The sequence below is a fragment of the Neovison vison genome, chromosome 13 (assembly GCF_020171115.1).
Source record: "Neovison vison isolate M4711 chromosome 13, ASM_NN_V1, whole genome shotgun sequence".
Classification (NCBI taxonomy): Eukaryota; Metazoa; Chordata; class Mammalia; order Carnivora; family Mustelidae; genus Neogale; species Neogale vison.
This window is the reverse complement of record NC_058103.1, coordinates 27,419,493-27,441,571: the sequence shown is the minus strand read 5'-3', so window position 1 is coordinate 27,441,571 and position 22,079 is coordinate 27,419,493. Positions and strand designations below refer to the sequence as shown.

General features: G+C 47.3%; 1 protein-coding gene across 1 annotated transcript in view; it reads left to right on the top strand.

Moving 5' to 3' along the window:
- The window catches only part of PTPN21 (protein tyrosine phosphatase non-receptor type 21), an 80,087-nt gene extending 58,388 nt beyond the window's left edge, over nt 1-21,699 (top strand). Inside the window, exons 11-19 of the mRNA XM_044231409.1 lie at nt 2,042-2,102; nt 2,764-2,848; nt 6,898-8,306; nt 12,281-12,418; nt 13,332-13,553; nt 16,464-16,592; nt 16,777-17,011; nt 17,588-17,748; nt 17,966-21,699. Of these exons, the coding sequence (XP_044087344.1) occupies nt 2,042-2,102; nt 2,764-2,848; nt 6,898-8,306; nt 12,281-12,418; nt 13,332-13,553; nt 16,464-16,592; nt 16,777-17,011; nt 17,588-17,748; nt 17,966-18,094 (2,569 nt within the window). The 3' untranslated portion in view covers nt 18,095-21,699. The remainder of the gene's footprint in view (nt 1-2,041; nt 2,103-2,763; nt 2,849-6,897; nt 8,307-12,280; nt 12,419-13,331; nt 13,554-16,463; nt 16,593-16,776; nt 17,012-17,587; nt 17,749-17,965) is intronic.
- Nucleotides 21,700-22,079: the final 380 nt, after the last annotated feature.

Sequence of the window (22,079 nt, the reverse complement as noted above, 5' to 3'; positions counted from 1 at the left end):
TATTTTTTAAAGATTTTACTTATTTATTTGACAGAGATCACAAGTAGGCAGAGAGAGAGGAAGGGAAGCAGGCACCCCGCCGAGCAGAGAGCCCGATGAGGGGCTCAATCCTAGGACCCCGGGATCATGACCCGAGCCAAAGGCAGAGGCTTTAACCCACTAAGCCACCCAGGCACCCCTGGTGATCATTTTTAATCAGAGATGATAAGCACTAGTTTTATTTTATCTTAAGTCTTCTCAAAATAAGCTAATTTTCAGGTTTTGAATATAAGGTACTAGTGGGAAACGCCTGGGTGGCTCAGTCGGTTAAGCGTCCGCCTTCACCTCAGGTCATGATCCCAGGGTGCTGGGATCAAGCCCCACATCGGTTTCCTGTGCAGGAAGCCTGCTTCTCCCTCTGCCCACCCCCTACCTCGCTGGCTTGTGTTCCCTCTCTCTCTGACAAATAAATAAAATCTTAAAAAATAATCATAATAAGGTACTAGTGGTTAGAATGCTAAGAATCATGTTAATTTAGGAGGTGTAAGGTTTGATATTATAGTTCATTTGCTGATTAAACAGGTTGAGTGTTCACTTTATGAGTATGGTTTTTTAGTAATCAGTCCTTAGAAGACTATAACCAAAAGTCACCCCAAAAAAGCACTTGGTGAAAATACAAAGTCATCAACAAAGCCAAGAAACCTATATGTTTAAGTTCCAAGATTTTATATGAAATAAACTGCACACAAGAACAACAAAATCCTGTCTCTGTTTAAAAATGGTTAAAATAGGGGCGCCTGGGTGGCTCAGTGGGCTAAAGCCTCTGCCTTCAGCTCAGGTCGTGATCCCAGGGTCATAGGATCGGGCCCGCGTCAGGCTCTCTGCTCAACGGAGAACCTGTTTCCCCCTCTCTCTCTCTGCCTGCTTGTGATCTCTGTCTGTGAAATAAATAAATAAAATTCAAAAATGGTTAAAATTACACATGAGCTATTTTGTCTCTTGTTCCTTTTTTATGTAATTATTTATTCAAAGATGAAACTTGATGGGAGTCGTTTAAAATCTCAGATTATCTGATAAATGTCAGTCCACACTTCTTAATAGCCTCCTTGCTTTCTTTATTGTTGTTTATTGTTGTTACTGTTGTTTTTTAAGTCAGCTCCATGGGAAGCATGGGCCCAGGGCAGGACCTGAACTCATGACCAACTGAACCACCCACAGGTGGTTTAAAACCAATCAGAGAGAAGTTCTTGCAAAGAAAAGTAAATTGGTTTACCATTGGCCCACTGAACCAAATCTACATTTTTGCTTTCTCTAACTTAGTTCCTTATAGGAAATCTAGTTTCTTAAGTTACCAAAGTTATAAATATTTTTTTTAAGATTTAATTTATTTATTTGACAGAGAGAGATCTCAAGTAGGCAGAGAGGCAGGTGGGGGGGTGCGGGGAAGCAGGCTCCCCACTGAGCAGAGAGCCCAATGTCTTGATCCCAGGACCTTGAGATCATGACCTGGGCCGAAGGCAGAGGCTTAACCCATTGAGCCATCCAGGCACCCCTATAAATTTATTTCTTGATTATGTTTGTAGTGTGTAGTTATGAGGATTTTAACTAAAGGCATTTCCCATTGCTTCAGGCTTCTGGCAGTGGATGGTCACCCCTCAGGACTGTTAATGGAGGTGGTCAGTGCTGACCAAGCCCCCAGGAGAGACGCATTTGCACTGAGTCTTGCTTCCCTGGGATGTTTGCCCCGTTTCCTCTCTGCATATGCTCATTCCAAGGTTTTACCTGGATAGACCAGGAAAAGATAAACCTGCCCATCCTCTGCTCGTCCAGGCAGAGGTTGTAGGGTCAGACCCTGGAGTGTGGGCGGAAGGGGTCTGGGCAGCCACTAAGAGTGGAGGCCCCAAGTGAGGACAGTGTCTCCTTTTCTCTAATTCATGACTGGATTAGTTTGTCCTCTTCTTGGTTTAACAGATTTATTATTTTACCTTCTTATTAATTTATTTTGGCAGAATTAGGAAAACTACATGTATGTATGTCTCAACGACATGTCTTATTTTTATAGGCAAACTCAGACTGTCACAGTGAACCCAATTAGGAGGAGGTCGTCTTCAAGGGTGTCCCTGGTAAGAAAGAAGGAAAAATGTAATTGCTTTTTTTCTTTTAGTGTTATCTTCCTTAATAAAAGATACTTTTGACAGTACTAATTTTTAGTTTGGACCACAAAAGTGTGCTGGTATTTGATTGTTTTTATCCAAAGAAATGGTTAGAAATTAACCAATTTTCTATAGGCTGACCCTAATATTTCTGTAATAATTTATTTTATTATTCATATTTAAATATTAGGTCCAACCTAATGCTTAAATTTTTTGACTATTAGTGAAGAGCAATCAGAAGGTAGTAGATATGTAAAATGCTAGCTAATTTTGCCTATTTTGCTAAATTAAATACACTACATAAAAGCTTTTCATATTCTTAGGTTTACATAAGAATTCAGGAAACTTTGTCTATTCCTTCTCGCTCTTAACTTTTTGGGTACAGCTTGTTTTCTTGTGATCTCTGGTGTCTGATACTAGTGCGTAGGCCTTGGCATTGTCATTCTGGGAGACACTGAAAGTGACAGATATGGTAAGAGCTGTAGGGTCTTCATGTTTATTTTCTATATAATGTATTTAACTTCCCTAGGAGTTTTTTAATGGACAGAAAGAAACCAGCAGAGACTTACTTTACATATATTACGTAGGCAGCAATGTGTTTTAACCCTGTTTCCAACTTTCCATTCCTTAGCCTAAGCCCCAGCCCTATGTGATGCCTCCCCCACCCCAGCGGCATTATAATGGACATTATACAGAACCATACACTTCCTCCCAAGGTAAAGTACACTATTTCTGAAATGCTGTACAAAATTATTACAATTTGAATAAACCTATGAATACTAGGAGATCTTGGAGCCAGGATAGTTTTTGGCTGATTACAACCAAATCGCTTTCATGATTATAGCCATCCTGAATTCACAGAAGCAGCAGCCGTTAGATTCCATTCCTCGAAAATGTGTAGCAATATTCAGTATCAAATTCTGATGCTCAGATGATCCCAAGTTTGGCCCTCCTTTTCAGCCAATTCCTTTGTCCTGCTGACACTCCCTCATTATTAGCCTTTGAGTGTCCTTGCTTTCCAGTGGAAGATATCCCAGGCTCGTTTTGGTTTTCTTCCTGCGTGAGAACTTGCCATTGTAAGGGTTTAAACATTCCATTTTTATTTTTCGCTCGGTTAGTGTAGGGAGCTGTATTTAAGACCATGCCTTCCCAGCTGAACCTCAAGCATTCGTTCCGCAAACATTTACTCTCTCCTCTACGGGCAAATCCTTGCTGCAGAGGCCAAGGAGATTTAATGTCAAGAAGTAGTTGCACATCTTAAGAAGCTTAGCATCTAATAGGTGGGGGATAAGACTAGCACACAAATAACTTAAACACAAAGAGAACATGATTGTTTTGAGGAGAGAGAGCCAGCAGTTACGTGACAAAAGACCTCATGATGAGAAGGGCTTTCTAGAAAGAGGAGAGGGAGGCGGGCCGTTGATGGGGATTGCTGCCCCTGCTTTTGGGAGACAGTGAACGCCATGGCACAGACTGAGGAAGGGGCATTAGGGAGGGGCGTGGTATGGTTGGACTTCACATAAGGAACTGGGAGAAGCCATGTGTGAAGGACCAGAGGTGGTTTATGACGTCATGCTCTGGGCCTTCTGTGCACAAATGAGAATTTCCATGCAATGGGGTCGGCAGGTGGGCAGTAGGGGAGCCGTGGTTCAGGGTGTGGGTCCCTGAGGGTGCACTGTGGGGTGGGGGTATTTTCTCCCTCACTGCAGTCTCCCTGTGCCCCGTGATTGCCTCCTTCTGCGCCCCAAGCCCCACGCACCGCTGGGTAAAGGCTTTTCTCTCTGCCGTGTTAGTCTGCATGGATCCTAAGACTTTTTCCTCGTCTCTCTCTTCCAACTATGGCTGCGTTCATTTTCCCTTCCCTTTTCCAGCTGCTGCTTCTGAGAGTAGTGCCTGTGTGGGTGGTTACCCGCTTACTCCCTCTGACTGTGCTTTGCTGCCCCAGCTGCCCTCTCAATCCCTGGCGCCCCCCACATCCTCCTCACTCTTGAAAAATCTCTTGTCAGCGCACTGGTTCTCCTCCCCCTGTGCTGTCAGTGGTGGTCCCTGTCTGGGGAAGTCTGTCTGGTGTCCTTCTTCCCTCCCTTCGCAGGCTCCCACAGCAGTCCCGTCCACATTTCGGGTTTCGGCAGGGGTGGCTGTCACATCTGTGTTTTCCATCTGTCCTCACTCCTGGGCTGCAGCCTCACATCGCCATCTGTCCCACAGGTGACAGGTTAGGGAGCCACTGCCCCGAAAGCCCTCGGTGGGGGTCCTGGCTTATGGTGTTAGCTATTAGAGCTTGCTGAAAATGAAAATGTTAGATTTGCGCTCATGCTGTGCTCCACAAGCCCGTCCCTTTCCCCTTCGTCCTTATTTCATCTTTGCAGTGACGTCACTTTCCTGGTTACTTGGATTCCAAAGTGCATGCAAGGCTTATGGTGTTAGCTATTAGAGCTTGCTGAAAATGAAAATGTTAGATTTGCGCTCATGCTGTGCTCCACAAGCCCATCCCTTTCCCCTTCGTCCTTATTTCATCTTTGCAGTGACATCACTTTCCTGGTTACTTGGATTCCAAAGTGCATGCAATTTTGCTTTTCTTTTCTTTTTTCCCCCTCAGTACGCAGTCAGTCACACGTGCTCTTGCCTCTAACTCCATATAATACGCCTTCCATCTATCCCGCTGCTCCTGGTTCAGTCCAGCCTTACCGACTAGCGGTGGCTCCACATCTTGCACCCCGCCTTCCCCAGTTTACCTGATACGTGGGTGCCAGGCTCTTCCCCTCCCCCCGATGACCATTCCCTTGCCTGGTGTTGCACACTCTCCACAGTGCTTCCCGACGCTCCTTTTCCAGTCTTCCTTCCCACTGCTCTCTTACCCGTCTCCAGCTCCCCGACACTCCAGCCAAACCAAGGAAGCCCTCCAGAAGTCCCTCCAGAAGCGTCTCCTGTCCTGGCCAGTGCTGCCCTGTCACCCAGAATGCCCTTTGTCCTTATAGACGCCACGGCGCACTCCTGCCAGTGTGCTTCAGTCCCAACCGGGTGGGCTGGATTGGGCTGTGGGGACGCTCAGCGGCTCACGCGGCAAAGGTGACTTCTGCTCAGTTCCCTGGCCACCCTGGACCGGCAGGAGGGCTCTGCTCCACGTCTGCCTGCCTTGGGCGTTCTGGCTAGAGGAGCCTCTTCCATCTGGAATGTTGGCCAGGGTGGGGGTGAGGAGGGAACATGGAAACTGGTTGGCAACCCTCTGCTGTCTTTCCCTTGACCGCTGCTAGTCAGTGACTATGCCTGACTGACACCCAGGGGTGCAGATGGGTAATCCTGTGCACACTGGTTGCTGCGGAAGTTGGACATGCCTTCCCCACCCCCACAGACTACCTGAATGCTGTGTCCTCCATGGGGTTGTTCTTGACCCCATCGGCCTAGCCCAAGCTGGAAGTAATCCTTCCCTCCTCCCCTGTGGGCTCCTGTTACACTTAATTTCATAGTGTAACTTGTCCTTGAACTGTGGTGGTGGTATAGATCTCTCCCCTTTACTCACCTGGATTCCAGTCATCTTTTCTTCCCATCAACAGTCTTTCTCACACATGGGCTCACAAAGGGATGGTTTACTGGGTGTAGGGAGGAGCCCAGGAGGGGCGGGTACTATGCCTGTGCCAATAGGCCGGGGTCAGGACCTGAGTTGTGGTGGCAGTGAGAAGGGGGAACTCCAGGGACTCCGAGGTAGCCGAGCCTTCCAGGTGTGGGAGCAGTACCAGGACCAGGAAGCTTCGGGGTCTGCAGGAACAATGCAGTGATGCACTGAGCCCCGTTTCTTCCTGGCTTGCGTGCCGCCTGCATAACATCCACACGCTCAGCAGTGATATATTTGCTTTGATCATCACTAGTCACGTAAACCATTACATGGCTCTTGAGTCCCAGAAAGAATACTTTTGAAAGGCAGCTGTTCTCTGAAGGACTTGACTGCTGCTCTTTGAGGTGTCAGGAATCACCCTCAGTAGTAATGGTGTTTCTGGTGAACTACAGATCGGACAGAAGAAATGTGCCTCCTTCCAGCCCCACCAGGCACACAGGCAGCCACTGTACATTAGACGGTGCTCCCAATTCTGCTGCCTGGGGATCCCCGTCCCACTGGAGTGTGGGGGCCAGAGTGGAGGGGGCCAGGTGTGAATGGTTTTTGGCCTTGGTGAAGTTTACAGCAACTGATGATATCGTTGGAGCTATTGTTTTTGTTTTCACTCTAGAAGAACCGGTACGGAAAACCCAGCATCCTACTTAAGGAGGTTTTTGCAGGTGGTTGGTGCTTGAACTAGCTCAGCACCAGCGAGTCCCACATCCGTACCAGGGGAGAGAGCAGTTTGTGGTCCAATGCCTTGAACAGTATCTCTGCCTCCAGCCACCCAGATTTCCAGAAAGTGTTTCAATTCTACCAAAACACATGTTTTTGATTTTCAAAAAAAGACTATTTTATAATCATCTGTACTCTTAATATTGGATTTTGATTTGGTTAATCTTTATTGGGGGCCAAATCCCGAATACCAGCATTAGGGTAGGCAAGCCATCACCATGCTATAGATGCAGAAGCCAGGACTCTGGGAAATGATATGCCCAGTCATTCAGGGAGTCTGGGTAAGGCCAGGTTATTTCTGCATGGATTTTTGTAAGCTACACTGAAAGTGTGATCAACGTTCAGGGCCTGTCTCAGTATTTGCCTAGAGTCATTGGTGCGATTTATACATCTTAAAATCTCATTTAAAAATACATTTTAAATGTGCTTGATTCCCAGATAACCTCTTTGCCACCAATCAGAATGGATACTATTGTCATTCTCTGACAAGTCTGGATCGAGCCCAGATTGACCTCAATGGTCGGATCCGAAATGGCAGTGTGTACAGTGCGCACAGCACTAACTCCCTGAACAACCCGCAGCCCTACCTGCAGCCCTCCCCCATGTCCTCTAACCCGAGCATCACGGGCAGTGACGTCATGAGACCCGACTACGTGCCGTCACACCGGCACAGCGCCCTGATCCCCCCGTCCTACCGCCCGACCCCAGATTACGAGACGGTGATGAAGCAGCTCAACAGAGGAATGGTGCACGCCGAGAGACAGAGCCACTCGCTGCGAAACCTCAACATCGGCAGCTCGTACGCCTACAGCAGGCCCGACGCGCTGGTCTACAGCCAGCCGGAGATTCGGGAGCACGCCCACTTCGCCTCCCCGCAGTCGGCCCACTACCCGTTCAGCCTGAACTACAGCTTCCACAGCCCATCTCCATACCCGCACCCTGCCGAGCGGCGGCCAGTGGTGGGTGCCGTCAGTGTGCCCGAGCTGACCAACGTGCAGCTGCAGGCGCAAGACTACCCGGCCCCCAACATCATGCGGACGCAGGTGTATCGCCCACCCCCTCCCTACCCGCCCCCGCGGCCTGCCAACAGCACCCCGGACCTGTCCCGCCACCTGTACATCAGCAGCAGCAACCCCGACCTCATCACCCGGCGCGTGCACCACTCGGTGCAGACGTTCCAGGAGGCCAGCCTGCCCGTGGCGCACTCCCTGCAGGAGGTCAGCGAGCCGCTCACTGCAGCCCGGCGCGCGCACCTGCACAAGAGGAACAGCATCGAGGTGGCCGGACTGGCGCACAGCCTCGAGGGCCTGCGGCTCAAGGAGCGCACTCTGTCCGCGTCAGCCGCGGACCCGCCACCCAGGCCCGTCTCGGCTGGCTCTCAGCACGGCGGCTGCCCCGACAGGGCTGAGCGGCGTCCAGCGGACGAGCGGGGAGGCCTGGGCTATGGCCACAAGAAGTCTCTCTCCGACGCCACCATGCTGATCCACAGCAGCGAGGACGAGGAGGACCTGGACGAGGAGATGGCCTCGCTGGCGGTGCCCTTTCCCCAGGCCCACGCGCCCCGGGGCCACCACTCCCCGGAGCCCCCGCCGGGGCCCTCCCGCGGCCCCTGTGCTCCCACCCCCTCCGCGCCAGGCCCGGGCCCAGTGCATGGCCGCGAGCCTGTGCCCCAGCTCGGGGAGGCCGGTCGGCCCCGCAGAGAGGGGCTGCTCACGCCCTCCATGTCTGAGTCCGACCTCACCACGTCGGGGCGCTACCGAGCCAGGAGGGACTCCCTGAAGCAGCGGCCGGTGTCCGACCTCCTTTCGGGGAAGAAGAACGTCGTGGAAGGCCTTCCGCCGCTAGGGGTAAGCCGTGCGCCGCTGTGCGCGATCGGACCGCGGGGGCCTTCCCAGCGTCTTCCCTCTGACTCTAGTTTCTTCAGCTCTTTTCACCCCCCCATTCTCTCCATTGTATTTGGAACACTTTAATTATCTATGGAAATAAGGGGGATCGATTAGAATCGTAGCTTGTTTGCTGGAGTGAAGAAGTGGACTGGAGAGGGCCCCGTGGGCTGGAGTGGGAGGAAGGAAGGAGAGGTTTAGCAAGCTGCGTTAAGGAAAAGGAAGTTGAGGTTTGGCGGGTTTGAGGTAAGGTGGTTTTGTTAGCCCCGGGTTAGAAACGCCGCGTGGTGATGCCGGAGCCGGGTTAGAAACGCGGTGTGGTGATGCCCGTGCCGGGAGTTGTTCCGTTTGCCGCGTGGTGTCAGAGTGAAGCCTCCCCCGAGGGAGGTGTTGCTGATGTGGGAGTGTGTGGCTCCAGCTCCAGTGGCCGGCCATGATCTCTGAGGGCCGCAGGGCGATTCTGGAGTTGGGAAGGTGGCACTTTGTCAAGGCAAACACTCCAGAGCTCCGGGTCTCTTTAAAAGAAAGATTAAGTGAATTGAGAGCCCAAAGCCCAGAGTTCCTTGTAGAAAATGCAACTCTTTGATGCTCATTATAGTAAATAACCGTGAGTTGCACTCTTATTTATTTGAAGCAAAACATAAAAGAACATAATATCATCTCTAGCGGCCATTCCTTGAGGATTTACGGAGTTCTGAGGCATATTCAGCATACAACAGGCCTATTGTTCCTTCAGAAGAGAAAGCAGACTCTGAGATGTTAAGTAACTTTTCCAAGGTCACACAGCTAGTGGGTGACTGAACTGGAATTTTAAACCCATGTTTATCCCTGCAAACTACTCTCTGATCTTCTACACTGTATTGCATTGAGGTATATTGTATATATTATTTTATTAAGTAGTATTGCTTGTCTAGCTGTTTTCTGTCTTTCCACTGAAACTTTTAAAGTCCCCAAGCACTGGCCACACATTTGTGCCTTTACCATTTCAGTAGGGCCACTCTGTCCTCCTTCGGCATTGCTCAGGTTTCTAGCTCCTCCTTTGCCCAAGTCTCCTTGCCTGGAGCCCTGCCCTCTGATTGAGCTAAAGTGATTAATCAGTCTCTGCATTCTCTCTCCACCTTACTCCCAGTACCCTAGGAGCTAGATAGAACTCCTCATCTCTGATAGTCTGCATACTCAGACTTGAGGACCCATCACAACTATAGTATTATCTTCATAAACTGGAATAAAATTCATGCAGTTTTACAGTGTGTATGAAATTGATTAGTAGATATACACTGAAACCACTTACAATAGTGCTGTCGATTTAAGTGTGTTTGCTTTTAGTGAATCTGGGGTTTGCATTTTAAGCTTAATTTTTCTTGGGCTTGCATTCTGACCTACCTGAATAGTAAAGACCAGTGTCCTCTGGAGTGGAAGGTGTGGACTCATGATCAATGATTCAGGGTGGGAACAGGGTAGGGATATGTCTCTGAAAAGGTAATTCTATCTGAGTCCCTGTCCAGGTGGTTCTTTTCATAGTTAATACTCTTTTCCTAATTACATCAAGAACTGTCCATCTTTTTTCATTTTTTTTGTTTTTGGGAGAGAGAGAGTGTGTGCAGGGGGAGGGTCAGAGGGAGAGGGAGAGACATAATCTTAAGCAGGCTCCATGTGCTAGGCATGGAGCCTGACGTGGGGCTCCATCTCCTCACCTTGAGATCATGACCTGAGCTGAAATTAAGAGTCAGATGCTTAACTGACTGAGCCACCCAAGTGCCCCAAAACTATCCACCATTTTTATATGTGACCCGAGTCTTCCCCAAATGATACTTGTTTTTAATATAGTCCACTATTTAAGCGTCTTGTCCCTGTACCTTTTGAATGGGATATAGCGAGATCCCCTAAATCTGAGGCTTTTGATGAGTTTGGTTCTCTAAAAATACAAGTTTTCTCCCTCGCTGACTTTGAAAACCCATAGTATTAGTACAGTTTTGCTCCCCTTCTTTGGCATAATGGATTCTCTTTGCATGAAGAGGAGCTGTGGCTCTGGGGAAAGGTCTAGGACCTAAGATTGGAAGAACCTGGTCTCAGGCTAGACCCTCCTGTGGGCTGGACCTGGCAGCACCGGAACCTTATCTCCATCTGTGGCATGGGGACAGTCACCCCTGCCCTGCCTGCTGTGGGAAGTCCCCCAGAAGGTTAGGCATGAAAAATGCTTTGTAAATTCTGTGATGGGGCATAGCTGACTTTAAGGAGAGGTTTTTATTGTTTTGACACCAACTACCATTTATAACAAGGCAGCTGTGTGACCTTGGGCAAGCTGTCCCATCTCTCTGACTCTGCTTTCTCATCTGTAAGGGAAGCTGACCCCAGAGAGTTGTTGCGGGATAAGTGAGGTCCTGGCAATGGAAAATGCTCAGGCGAAAGTTATCTTATTACCCTGAGGTTGCATCGTCCTGGCTGCCCGAGAGCTGAAGAGCTCAACCCCCTGCTAAGCCCCAGGGTCTCCTCATAGTAACATGGGGTTGCCGTGACCTTCAGTGTCACCACTGACACTGAGTTCACATACTAACATGAATTCAGGTTATGGGAGTTTAGTATTTAAAACAGTGAACTAAATTGCAGACAAGCAGAAACATTTTCGAGTTCTCCACCCTTCTCCACCTCCAGAAGCTTGATTGTTATCTGAAAAAGAGTGGGCTGAGGTACAGATTTCCCGCCTGTGCATGCTTGAGCCCTGGCTGGGGGTTCTCACAGAAATCGCTGTGGGGCGGTGCCCCGAAGTAGGTCCTGGTTTTGATAATATGTGTCTTTCTTCACATACTGGCTTTAGACCTGGACCTTCCAGCCAGTCAGTTCCATGGGGCAGGTGGCAGCCTGCTGACCTCATTCTCAGGCAGAGGAGAGCTGGAGCCACCGTGTCCTGGTGGGCCAGTTTTCAGGAGTCTTGTGAGCCCCTTGATGTCACACTGGCAGCTTGAAATTGGCCGTGGTGGGAGTATTCGCACCATGGCAACTGGACAACTTTGCTTGGCAGACCCCTCCCCCCCCACCCTATCGTGCCCCAGCCAGTTGTTAAATAGCAGCAAACTGGGGTTTTCTGTACAGGTGAGAATCATGAATGACATTGTAGCCTAGGCAGCAACCTTTCAGCCTCTCCCTCCCAGGCAGGTAGGGCTGGAGTAAGGCTGATTTCATTTGGGAGACGGAACTGAGAAAACCATTGCTGTCAAACAAGGGGGCTGCTGTCATAGTGATTAAGGCTTCCAAGGAGGTGTAGCCTCCTTGAGCTTGTCTGCTGTAGAGAGAAAGATCATTACTTCAATAGTCATGTTAGGAGACTGTCCTGTATTGTCTTCCTGGTGTCACTTTGGAGATATCAGTCCTGTTGTCTTTTCCTGGTTAAAAATGTGGCAGTTTTGAGATGTAGTGATCCAATCCAGGTCACCCCAGTCCGCAACAGAATGTTGGGAAAGTGACCCCAGAAAACATTTAATTTTTTCAGAATGATTTAAAGAACTAGTTTATATCTTAAAAAAAAAAACAAAACCAAAACCAAAAACAGCCTATTGCAATCATGCAGTTGCTTTTAAAACCCTTTTTGTGGACTGCCACTGATTTTTGTGTGCGTGTCATGTTTTGAAATTTGGGAGTTCTGTGAAGGAATGCTGTCTGCCTGAAGCCTCACCTCTCATTACAACAGAGACTTGAACCAAATTGCATTCAAAATCTTCTCTATCTGCAAGACTTATCAGGGCTTTGGCCTTGAAAGGAATGTCTTCCTCCCAGTGTTTGTTAAACAAATATGTGTGTGGAGTGTAATCTCTCCTGTGGTGGTTGGTGAAGAAGAACACTCCATTCCTTCTGCTTGTCTCCAGTCTTCAGTCCACAGAAGTTTCTTTTCAAGGGAGCTGTATTTGTGTATATGTCATATATACATGTAAATATTTTTATAGGGAATGAAAAAGAGCCGGGTAGATGCAAAAAAAATTGGTCCTCTCAAATTGGCTGCCCTAAATGGACTTTCCCTATCTCGACTGCCTCTGCCTGATGAAGGAAAGGAAGTGCCTGCCAGAGCCACCAATGACGAGAGGGTATGTACCAGATGTATGGTCCGAGCTGTGTGCTTTCTCTGGGACAGTCCATTAGATGCTACAAAAATGCCTTCTTCACATTTTAATGAATTTGCTAATACATCTAATTATCATAAGTGAGTGTTAAGTATTTTATAATCTGGATGTCAAAATTGGGGCAAGTCTAATATGTTAATAGATCATTTTGGAGTAAATGTTGATTTTTTGTTTGTTTGTTCCTGACTGTTCTTACTGTTCTTTACCTTCTTCTAGTCATCCATAGCAGTTTTGATTTCTGATGGCTTTAAATTAGAGGAATTCTACAGGTCCATATGAGTACACCCGGGAAAGGGAGCACACATTGCCTGCTTTCATTGTATCGAAAATTTATCTTAGGAGTCAACAGTTACTGAATTTTTCATGACTTTCTTTGTGACCAACATATATTTGGTATGAGGTTTTACTATATCAAAATCAGACAGGCAAGAATTAATGCTAAGTAAAAATTAATCTGCTTACAATTTCCCACATTTTTCAGTTTTTTTTATACCACAGATGAGAAAATTGAAGCATTTGTTCATAGAAGTTGGAATTGATTCTCCTACTCTAGGATTTACTCTTCTCCGGGAGAACTTTCTCTTCCTTAGGAGTCACAAAACCGATCATAGACTTAGAGAAAATGAATTCAAATTATTGTCAGCCAGTTTTCACCTTTAAACAGAACTCTGCCTTCTGCATCTCACCAGCAACGTGGTTTTGTTACTTTAACGCTTCCCATTATGGCTTGTTAAAAATTTAGCTTTGTTTTCATCTAGAGTTTTCAATACTAGATAATTTCTAAACTTGAAGTGAAAACAAGATTTCAGATGTGCCTTGGGAATGCAGCTTGGACAGGTGACGATACTCATATTATCCCGTGTGTTCCATTTTACAGTGTAGAATTCTGGAACAGCGGTTAGAACAGGGAATGGTGTTCACGGAGTATGAAAAAATTCTTAAAAAACGGCTAGTTGATGGGGAGTGCTCAACAGCGCGACTCCCTGAAAATGCAGAAAGAAATCGATTCCAAGATGTCCTTCCCTACGACGATGCCAGAGTGGAGCTTGTCCCAACTAAAGAGAACAATACTGGCTACATCAACGCGTCCCATATTAAGGTGAGAGGAGCAGGCGGGGCGGTGACGTTGCCATTTCAGTTACAGGAATGATAAGAACTGGTTTCACATCTGTATTCTAAGAACAGCCTAGTTGGAGCCATTGTGACAAATTACATTATAAAGTGGGAAATCTGTACAACCTGGCTGGATAGGAAGTGTTTACCAACAGAGCCAAAGCTGTGTTCCTCTCCCAAGTGCTAAGCCCCTCTGCCCCCGACACAGTGGCCGGGACTCAGAGAGGCCTCTTTGGCCTGACCTTAGGCCTTTGTTCTTCTAAATCTGAAGATCTCATCTGGCTCATAAATTCTCTCCAGAATGGCAGAATTGCTAGTTTTCTGTTATCACATACCTGCACTGACTCTTCTGTGACGAAGGTGTCTGGGATTGTTTATTTTTATTTATTTTTTTAAAAGATTTTATTTATTTATTTGACAGAGAGAGATCACAAGTAGGCAGAGAGGCAGGCAGAGAGAGAGAGGAGGAAGCAGGCTCCCTGCTGAGCAGAGAGCCCGAGGCTCAATCCCAGGACCCTGAGATCACGACCCCAGCCGAAGTCAGCGGCTTAACCCACTGAGCCACCCAGGATTGTTTATTTTAGAGAGGGAGCAGGGGAGGGGCCGAGGGAGAGGAAGAGGGTCCACCAGACTCCCGGTTCAGCACAGAGCCGGGTCTCACAATCCTGAGATCCTGACCTGAGCTCAGACCAAGAGTGGGAAGCTGAACTCGCTGAGCCACTCAGGTGCCCTGTCTGGGTTTTTTAATGGTGGTCACCAAAGCTCTTTCTTAAAACAGTGACATCTGGAGGCACCTGGGTGGCTCAGTGAGTTAAAGCCTCTGCCTTTGGCTCAGGTCATGATCTCAGGGTCCTGGGATCGAGCCCCGCATCGAGCTCTCTGCTCAGCAGGGAGCCTGCTTCTTCCCACCTCCTCTCTGCCTGCCTCTCTGCCTACTTGTGATCTCTGTCTGTCAAAAAAATAAAAAAACAAACAAATAAATAATATTTAAAACAAAAAACAAAAACAGTGACATCTGTTATTTTTGCTTTTTCCCTGTGATCACTTTTCAAGATTGTCCTTTGGAGAAGCAGTGCACTTTTTCCCTAGAGTCAGTGTTATGCCATTTAACTGGGGTAATGTTCCACCCATTAAGATGGGGAAAGTGATGATGGGGGTGCCTCGGTGGCTCAGTGGGTTAAAGTCTCTGCCTTCGGCTCAGGTCATGATCTCAGGGTCCTGGGATTGAGCCCCGCATCGGGCTCTCTGCTCAGCGGGGAGCCTGCTTCCCTCTCTCTCTGCCTGTCTCTCTGCCTACTTGTGATCTCTCTCTCTGTCAAATAAATAAATAAAATCTTAAAAAATAAAAGGAGGGGGGAAGTGATGATGATTCCCAGCTGGGCCACGAGGGAAGCAGGGTGCTGTCCCTTTTGTTTGTGCTGGCTGGAGATCACGTGCTTTTATTTGGGGAAGGAGATGTTTTCTTATTGGGAGTTAATGAAGAAGTATCCACGTCAGGAATTTTTCTTCTTTCCCACATTTTATTTTGTGTGCAAGTGATATTTGATGAGTGCAGGTTCACGCTTGAGGCTTTCAGGGACCAGGCGGTCGGCCTGCTAAAGCCTTTGCCCTTGGTAGTATCAGGGGATAAGCACGTGCGCTTGTTGATGTAGGTATAATTAATTTAAAAGCTGAGCATTTCTGTGCAGTAACTCATCCAGCCTCTCATGATGGGATGGGTGAGTACTGAAGAAAGTCCTCGTCTTATGTAGGTGTTGCAGAAGGCCGGGGAAGGCAGCTGAGCCTCAGAACTCCAGGGTCTGCCACTTACCAGCGCGGGGCCTCCTCGTGCTTTCCTCTGAATAAAGCACTGACTCCTGCCTCTTGGGCCACAGACCCCAGCCCCTTGCTGGCTGGAGCCCGCCCTCAGTGAGGGAGTCCAGCCGGGACTCCAGCGGGCAGCCATGAGTGTGACTGTGGGCCGAGCCTCGCGGGGCCCTTGGGAAGCGCCACTGTGGTCCCGAATGTCAGTGGGCGTGGCCTTTAACCAGCTCTCCTGGCTACAGACCCAGACACGGTTGGCAGCCGGTTCTCAAGGAGGGTCGGGCTCCGGTGGTAACTTAGTATCATGGCGGGGGGGGGGGGGGGGGGGGGGGGCGTATCTGGACTTAGAAGTTCAGAGGCGAGACCACTTTAAGCAGGAATATTTTTTTTCTGTCCTAGAAATCTGGTATTTAACCTCAGTTTTTTTTTTTTTTAACCTCAGTTTTGACTTAATTGTTACTAGTTTTCCCAATGTTTAGTACTTCATGAGGGGAAACTATTTGTACTTTAGGATACTGTGATGTGGATATTTTTATATCAGCAGCAGTAAGAGCTATGTATTGAGAACCTATTATGCGCAGGCACCAGATCAGATACATTGACTCATTTAATTCTGCCAGTGGCCCTATGCAGGTACATGGCATTTTTATTTTGCAGATGAGAGCAGAGAGGCAAAGAGGTTAAGCATATTGTCCCAGGTCACATACATATCATGTGCATTCACAGTGTGTAAGTTTATAAACAGGTAGTAATGGGAATTGTATTAACAAAGAAAAAGAATAAGAGCTACACCTTTATTCTGAGTAATTCAGCTCATCTTTTAGTACTACCATAAACAAATATGCATACATTCATATATGCATACACATTAATTAATATTTAAAGATTTATTTAGAGAGAGCGGGAGAGGAGGGTTAGAGGGAGAGAGAGAGAATCCCAGGCAGACTCCCCACTGGCTGTGGCCCCCAACGTGGGGCTCGATCCCATGACCCCGAGATCACGACCTGAGCCCAAACCGAGTCGGCCGCTTAACTGACTGAGCCGTGCAGGCACCCCACACATTAATTTTTTAAAACCCGTTTTCTAATTTCAGGTCTCTGTCAGTGGAATTGAGTGGGATTATATTGCCACACAGGGGCCGCTGCAGAATACCTGTCAGGATTTTTGGCAGATGGTGTGGGAACAGGGAGTCGCCATCATAGCAATGGTGACTGTGGAAGAGGTGAGTGCTCCAGTCCCATGGTTAATTTTCTCTGCCTGAGAACAGTTTCTTTGATGATGGGGCCCCGAACTTTACCGCAGGAGGCAGGCCAGGTTGCCATCCTGCTTCTCGGGTGCACAATCTGTATGAGGGGGTGCCTGCGGCTGGGCTGCTCTTGGCTTCTGACCGCCCTTGTCCTTCACAGGAGGGCGGGAGGGAGAAGAGCTTCAGGTACTGGCCTCGGCTGGGTTCCCGGCATAACACCGTCACCTACGGGAGATTTAAGATCACCACCCGCTTCCGCACTGACTCTGGCTGCTACGCTACCACGGGCCTGAAGATGAAGCACCTGCTCACGGGACAGGAGAGGACGGTCTGGCATCTCCAGTACACGGACTGGCCTGAGCATGGCTGTCCTGAGGACATCAAGGGATTTTTATGTAAGTGTCTACCCGGCACAGGCTCCTCTCTGGTCGTGTGCATGGAGCAAGACATCACTCCTCAAGTATTTCCTTTAGGATGGCTAATAGAAGCTTTGGACTTGCTTTATTTTATTATTTTTTTTAAAGATTTTATTTGTTTATTTGAGAGGGAGAGCACGAGCTGGGGGCTAGTGGCAGAGGCAGAGGGGGAAGCTGGGCTCCATCCAGGACCCTGGGATCACAACCCTAGCCAGGGACAGATGCTCAACATGCTGAGTCCCCTGGGCGCCCTGGACTAGCTTTAAAGTAAAGGCTTCAAGTGTTTAGAGGAAGTTTAACAGAGAAAAGTTTTTAGAGTAGGATTTGGTGGCGAGTAGAAGGACTTTCAGAGACTGTCTCCTCCATCACATTTTGTAGTGGGGCAGAGGCAGTGACTCGCCCACGGTCACACTGTCAGTTAGCCGTTGGGGCTGGTTAACTGGCACCCGGTGTTCTTTATCCAGAGTCCTTCCAATCAGTGATGATAATCTGAAAACTGTCAGTTTGATGGGCTTTAATCCTTGCCTATTTCTCTGTTCCACTGGTATTTCATAGCATACCTTGAGGAGATCCAGTCTGTTCGACGTCATACAAATAGTACCAGTGAACCAAAGAGCCCCAACCCTCCGTTGCTGGTCCACTGCAGTGCTGGGGTGGGAAGGACTGGTGTCGTCATTCTGTCCGAGATCATGATCGCCTGCCTGGAACACAATGAGGTATGTATGTCCTTGGTCGGGGGAGAAGCAGGCTGGGCACAAGGCTGGGGAAGAAAGGGGCTTAGTGGCCTACCAGTGCTCTTAGGGCACGTTCCCCGGAGGCTTCTTCTAGAAGGTGCTGGGTTAGGACAGTGTGTGGGTCTTGACCAGACTTCTGCTAGGACTGCTCCCATCTCTGTGGGGGCCTGCATCCGCTCACGGTTGTCTCTCCTTCCAGGTGCTGGACATCCCGAGGGGGCTGGACATGCTGAGGCAGCAGAGGATGATGATGGTACAGACGCTGTGCCAGTACACGTTCGTGTACCGCGTCCTCATTCAGTTCCTCAAGAGCTCCAGGCTCATCTGAGCTCCCACAGCTCAGGACGGGGACTGATGGGGCGACACGTTGACAGCTGACGGGAGCGCCTGACTCAGACCTCCCTGCGGCTGCCAGGCTGGGCCATGAGTCGCACCTTGGTGGCGCCTGGACAACGGTGCCCAGAGGGAGACCTGCAGAGCCCAGGGCTGGGGAAGGGCTGACGGAGGAGGACGTGGTCCCTGGGGCCTTGCCCGCTCACGTCTGTCCAATTGGCAGCACTTGCATACTTTGTGGAGGTGGTTTTCCAGATAGTTCTCTGTTTTACTGAAGCTGTGCAGGGCAACTCTGGCAGTCAGGAAGGCACATCAATTTCTAGCTTGGATGTCTTGGAATTTTATTTTATGATTAAAGTATTTGGGGCTTTTTGGTGAGAAACTTTCCACGGGGATGGTCCACAGGTATGAATAGTTCCCATGTGAGTTTGTATTTAAAACCATGCTACTATCTCTTGTTATTTTTTAAAAACTCAACAGTTTAGTTACCAAACCTAAAATTACAAGAAGAATCTAAAAGTGTTATTTGAAACATAGAAAGAATTTTTATATTCAGAAAATTTTTTATTCTAGAATATTCTATATATTTGTACCTTCTCTATTTTGCAAACAAGAGTTCAACTCATTAAGGTACTGAAATGAACCCATTACTGTAAGAGAAAGTCGGGAATGAAGGCACATTATTGGAAATGTAAGACAATACTCAGAGTCACTATTTTTTTCAGTATTATTTGTAAACCTAAACCAGTTTGATCTGACTGGTTGAAACTGAAGTGAAAAACAGTTGCCTATGTTGGTTTTAAGCACTTTGTTGTTAAAGACAAATCTGAATTTTAATATATGTGTTTCTTGATAGATGAGACGCTAACAGTGGGTATCCAGAAGTGTTTGGAAGCGAGAAGGGCTAAGCGTACGTGGGTGGTCAGGGCAGGGTAAGTGCGGTGTAATTGCAGGATGGCAGGCGTGAGATGCCTTTGACAGAAGTGCAGTATTAACTCTGCTCCCCCTGAGAGGCTGGGGTGGAGAGTGGGGGCTGGGCGGTGGGTAGGTACCTGCCGGGAGGTTCAAGTCACTCTCTGTGACTCACTGTTTCCTTGGAATTCTTACACCTGAACTTGTGTTCTTTTATGATAAAGAAAGTCAGGTTTATTTTATCATTAAAAGAAGCCTGGAAGAGGTTTTATCTTCTGATTAAAAGAAGGGAAGAGTTAGTAATAGTTTCACCTCAGTTCCCAAAACTACAGCCTAGACTACTTGTGGGGCTCCCATAGATTGCTGTTCTAGTCAAGAGTTCCCCGACCCCCTAACTTCACCCCTGAGGTCAGTGTTAGCTTCTCGGTTCCTCCTCCCTCCATCGATCGCATCCTGATGGCTGAGCTAGAGAGGGAGAAGGTGGCCTTTGGTCGGGGCTAAGATGGCCTTGTCACAGAGGGACTTGAGTATAAGGACTTAATGGGTATGTGTCACTGAGGAACCATCTCATTTTTCCTTTTGAGGTTGCTTCTCTAAAATGCAGAGCTTCCAAACTGCCACATCCGGGGCTGTTCCCCTAATGACAGTGTCCTAGGGATGGTTCTGATCTCCACGTTCACTCTGAAAGCAGTTTCACTCACAGTTGAACGTGACCACTGACTGTGTGTTGTCCACCGTGAGACAGGATTTGCTTCATACAGTGTGGATTGGCCTGTCTCTGGGTTACCCAGAAACCAGCGCTTAAGTGGGTAATTCAGGAGACAGTAGTGAAAACGAATACTGGAAGTGGGCACACTGCTCACTTTGGGATAAAATGTTAATTTTAACCTGAAATTGTTTTAAGAGTCAGGTTTAAATAACAGTGGACCCAAGTGTAAATATTGAGAAAGAGCTTCTGGAGGAATGAGATGAGAGGTTTTTATGATCATATTTCCCATCTCCACATCGTGTAAAGGATGGGAGTATTTTCAGTGTTTTTTTTTTCTTCCATGGTACGTTTTTTTAAGAAATACTATTCTGTCAAGTTTAAACATTTTGAAGTGTCCCATTGACAAGAACATACTGTAAAACAAAAATCTAAAGAGTAATATATGGTATATTTGTTTTCCAGTTGTAATAATTACAAGTAGATTACTTCTGAGGGCTTACTTACAGTATTTAAATGTCACTCTTAAAATGTTGCATGTTTGACCCTTGTGAATATTTAAACCTTTTCAGTTAGTGAATATGGAAGTATTTCTGAATAAAAATCGACATTACTGGACTTTGAAATAATGTGATCTTCAAGAACAAACTGTACAACGTTTAGGCTTCATAGGTTTGCCACATCTGAACCGAGGATGTTGCTTTCTGCCAAACTTACATAGTGCTTTGCTGTCCCAGTGTCTCTTAGGTCCTTGAGATTCTAAATTTCATAGCAAAATTACCAAAATGTACATTTTCACAAAAAGTAGGTTACAAGCCAGTGTTTTCCAATGGATTGATTTTGGCATCTCTAGCATCAGTCTTCCTGATGAGTGGGGTCTTGTGAGGACATATTCTAGCTGAGAGTTTTGAGCACAGAAAGTACTCCTTAGGAATGTCAAGTGCAGTCATTATTACTTACTTTCCTATGGAACACCTGCTGTGAAGTATTCTGAAAACCCTAGTATTTAGCCTTTAAGACCCTTTGGCAGAATTAAAACAGAAGGTGGACAGACCTATGCTCCCTTGGAAGCTTCCAGAAAGAGGAAGGTCCAGGCCAAACCGCAGAGGAGGAGTATGTGTCAGGGTGGAGGACTGAGTGAGGGCAGCAGGCAGGCCAACTTTCCTGTGAAGCTTTCGTCGTCAGAAGAAAACAGCCCCTTCAGGATGGGTTGATATGTTAATATTCACAACATTAGGAAAATATATATGTATATATTACATACATATAATATAAAACCTCACGTTTTAAAATGTGCAACTGGAGGTCAGCGGCACCGTAGGAGCGGGTTTGAAATTTGCGTGAACAGATGGAAGCAAGAATTACTGTTTACTGTAAATTGTTTTTAAGATCCGACTTTTTAAGTTTTAATTTATTTATTCATTTTAAGCAATCTCTGCACCCAACATGGGGCTCAAACTCACAACCCCGAGATCTGGAGTCACATGCTCCTCCCACTGAGCCAGTCAGGTGCCCCTGAAATTGGACATTTTAAAGGAGCTCTTTGGGATATAAATTTAGGGAACTTGTTTCCCATCAAGATTTCATGTGGGACAAGCTAGAACTGTCTTTTTTCCAGTTAAAAGTTTATTTTTAAAAGAACCCTAAATTGGAGGGGACTCATTATTGAGGTGAGAGATATTTCAAAAATAGAGGAATAGGTACATTAGGAATTTGCCTGGAAAAACATTTCTCGAAATATGAGTTTTTCAAATTCATCTAGATAAGGGCTCCGTTCCAGTATCTACAATTATCCAGTATCTACAATTATAGAGAAATGAGGAAAAATCAGAAAGCCCAGTTTTCTGAAGTTTGCATGTGTTGGGGATGAGTGGATAAAGGATTTTAGGCAATAGTTGAAGGGGTCCTCGGGCGGTTAAAGTGGCATAGTTTTTCATATATTACAGGCAGTTCCCAAATAAAAATTATGCTCTAAAAGTTCATATGTGTGTGGAATTATTGAGAAAAACAGTAATATTTCCCCTTGTAAACAGTAGTCCAAGTGGGTGTTAACTCGCCTGGTTTGTCCTCCCAAAGCTTGTTTGGTGTAGAACCAAATAGTCACTCTCCGAACTCTGAGAACACAGAGCAAATTTTCTCCCTGCTGCACCCTGGTGGTGAGATGCGAGAACGAATTCTCTGCCTGGTGGTAGGGACCCAAGCCTCAGCAAGGGGCTGGTCAGGTAGAACAGCGTTTGCTTGGAGAACTCCACAGAAGGGAACATCCACCACGCGTTACAGAAGCTTGAATGGCTCATGAAGGACAGGAATGGACCGGGACGTGGGATGAAATGAGCGGGGATGCCACCTGTGAAAGCAGATC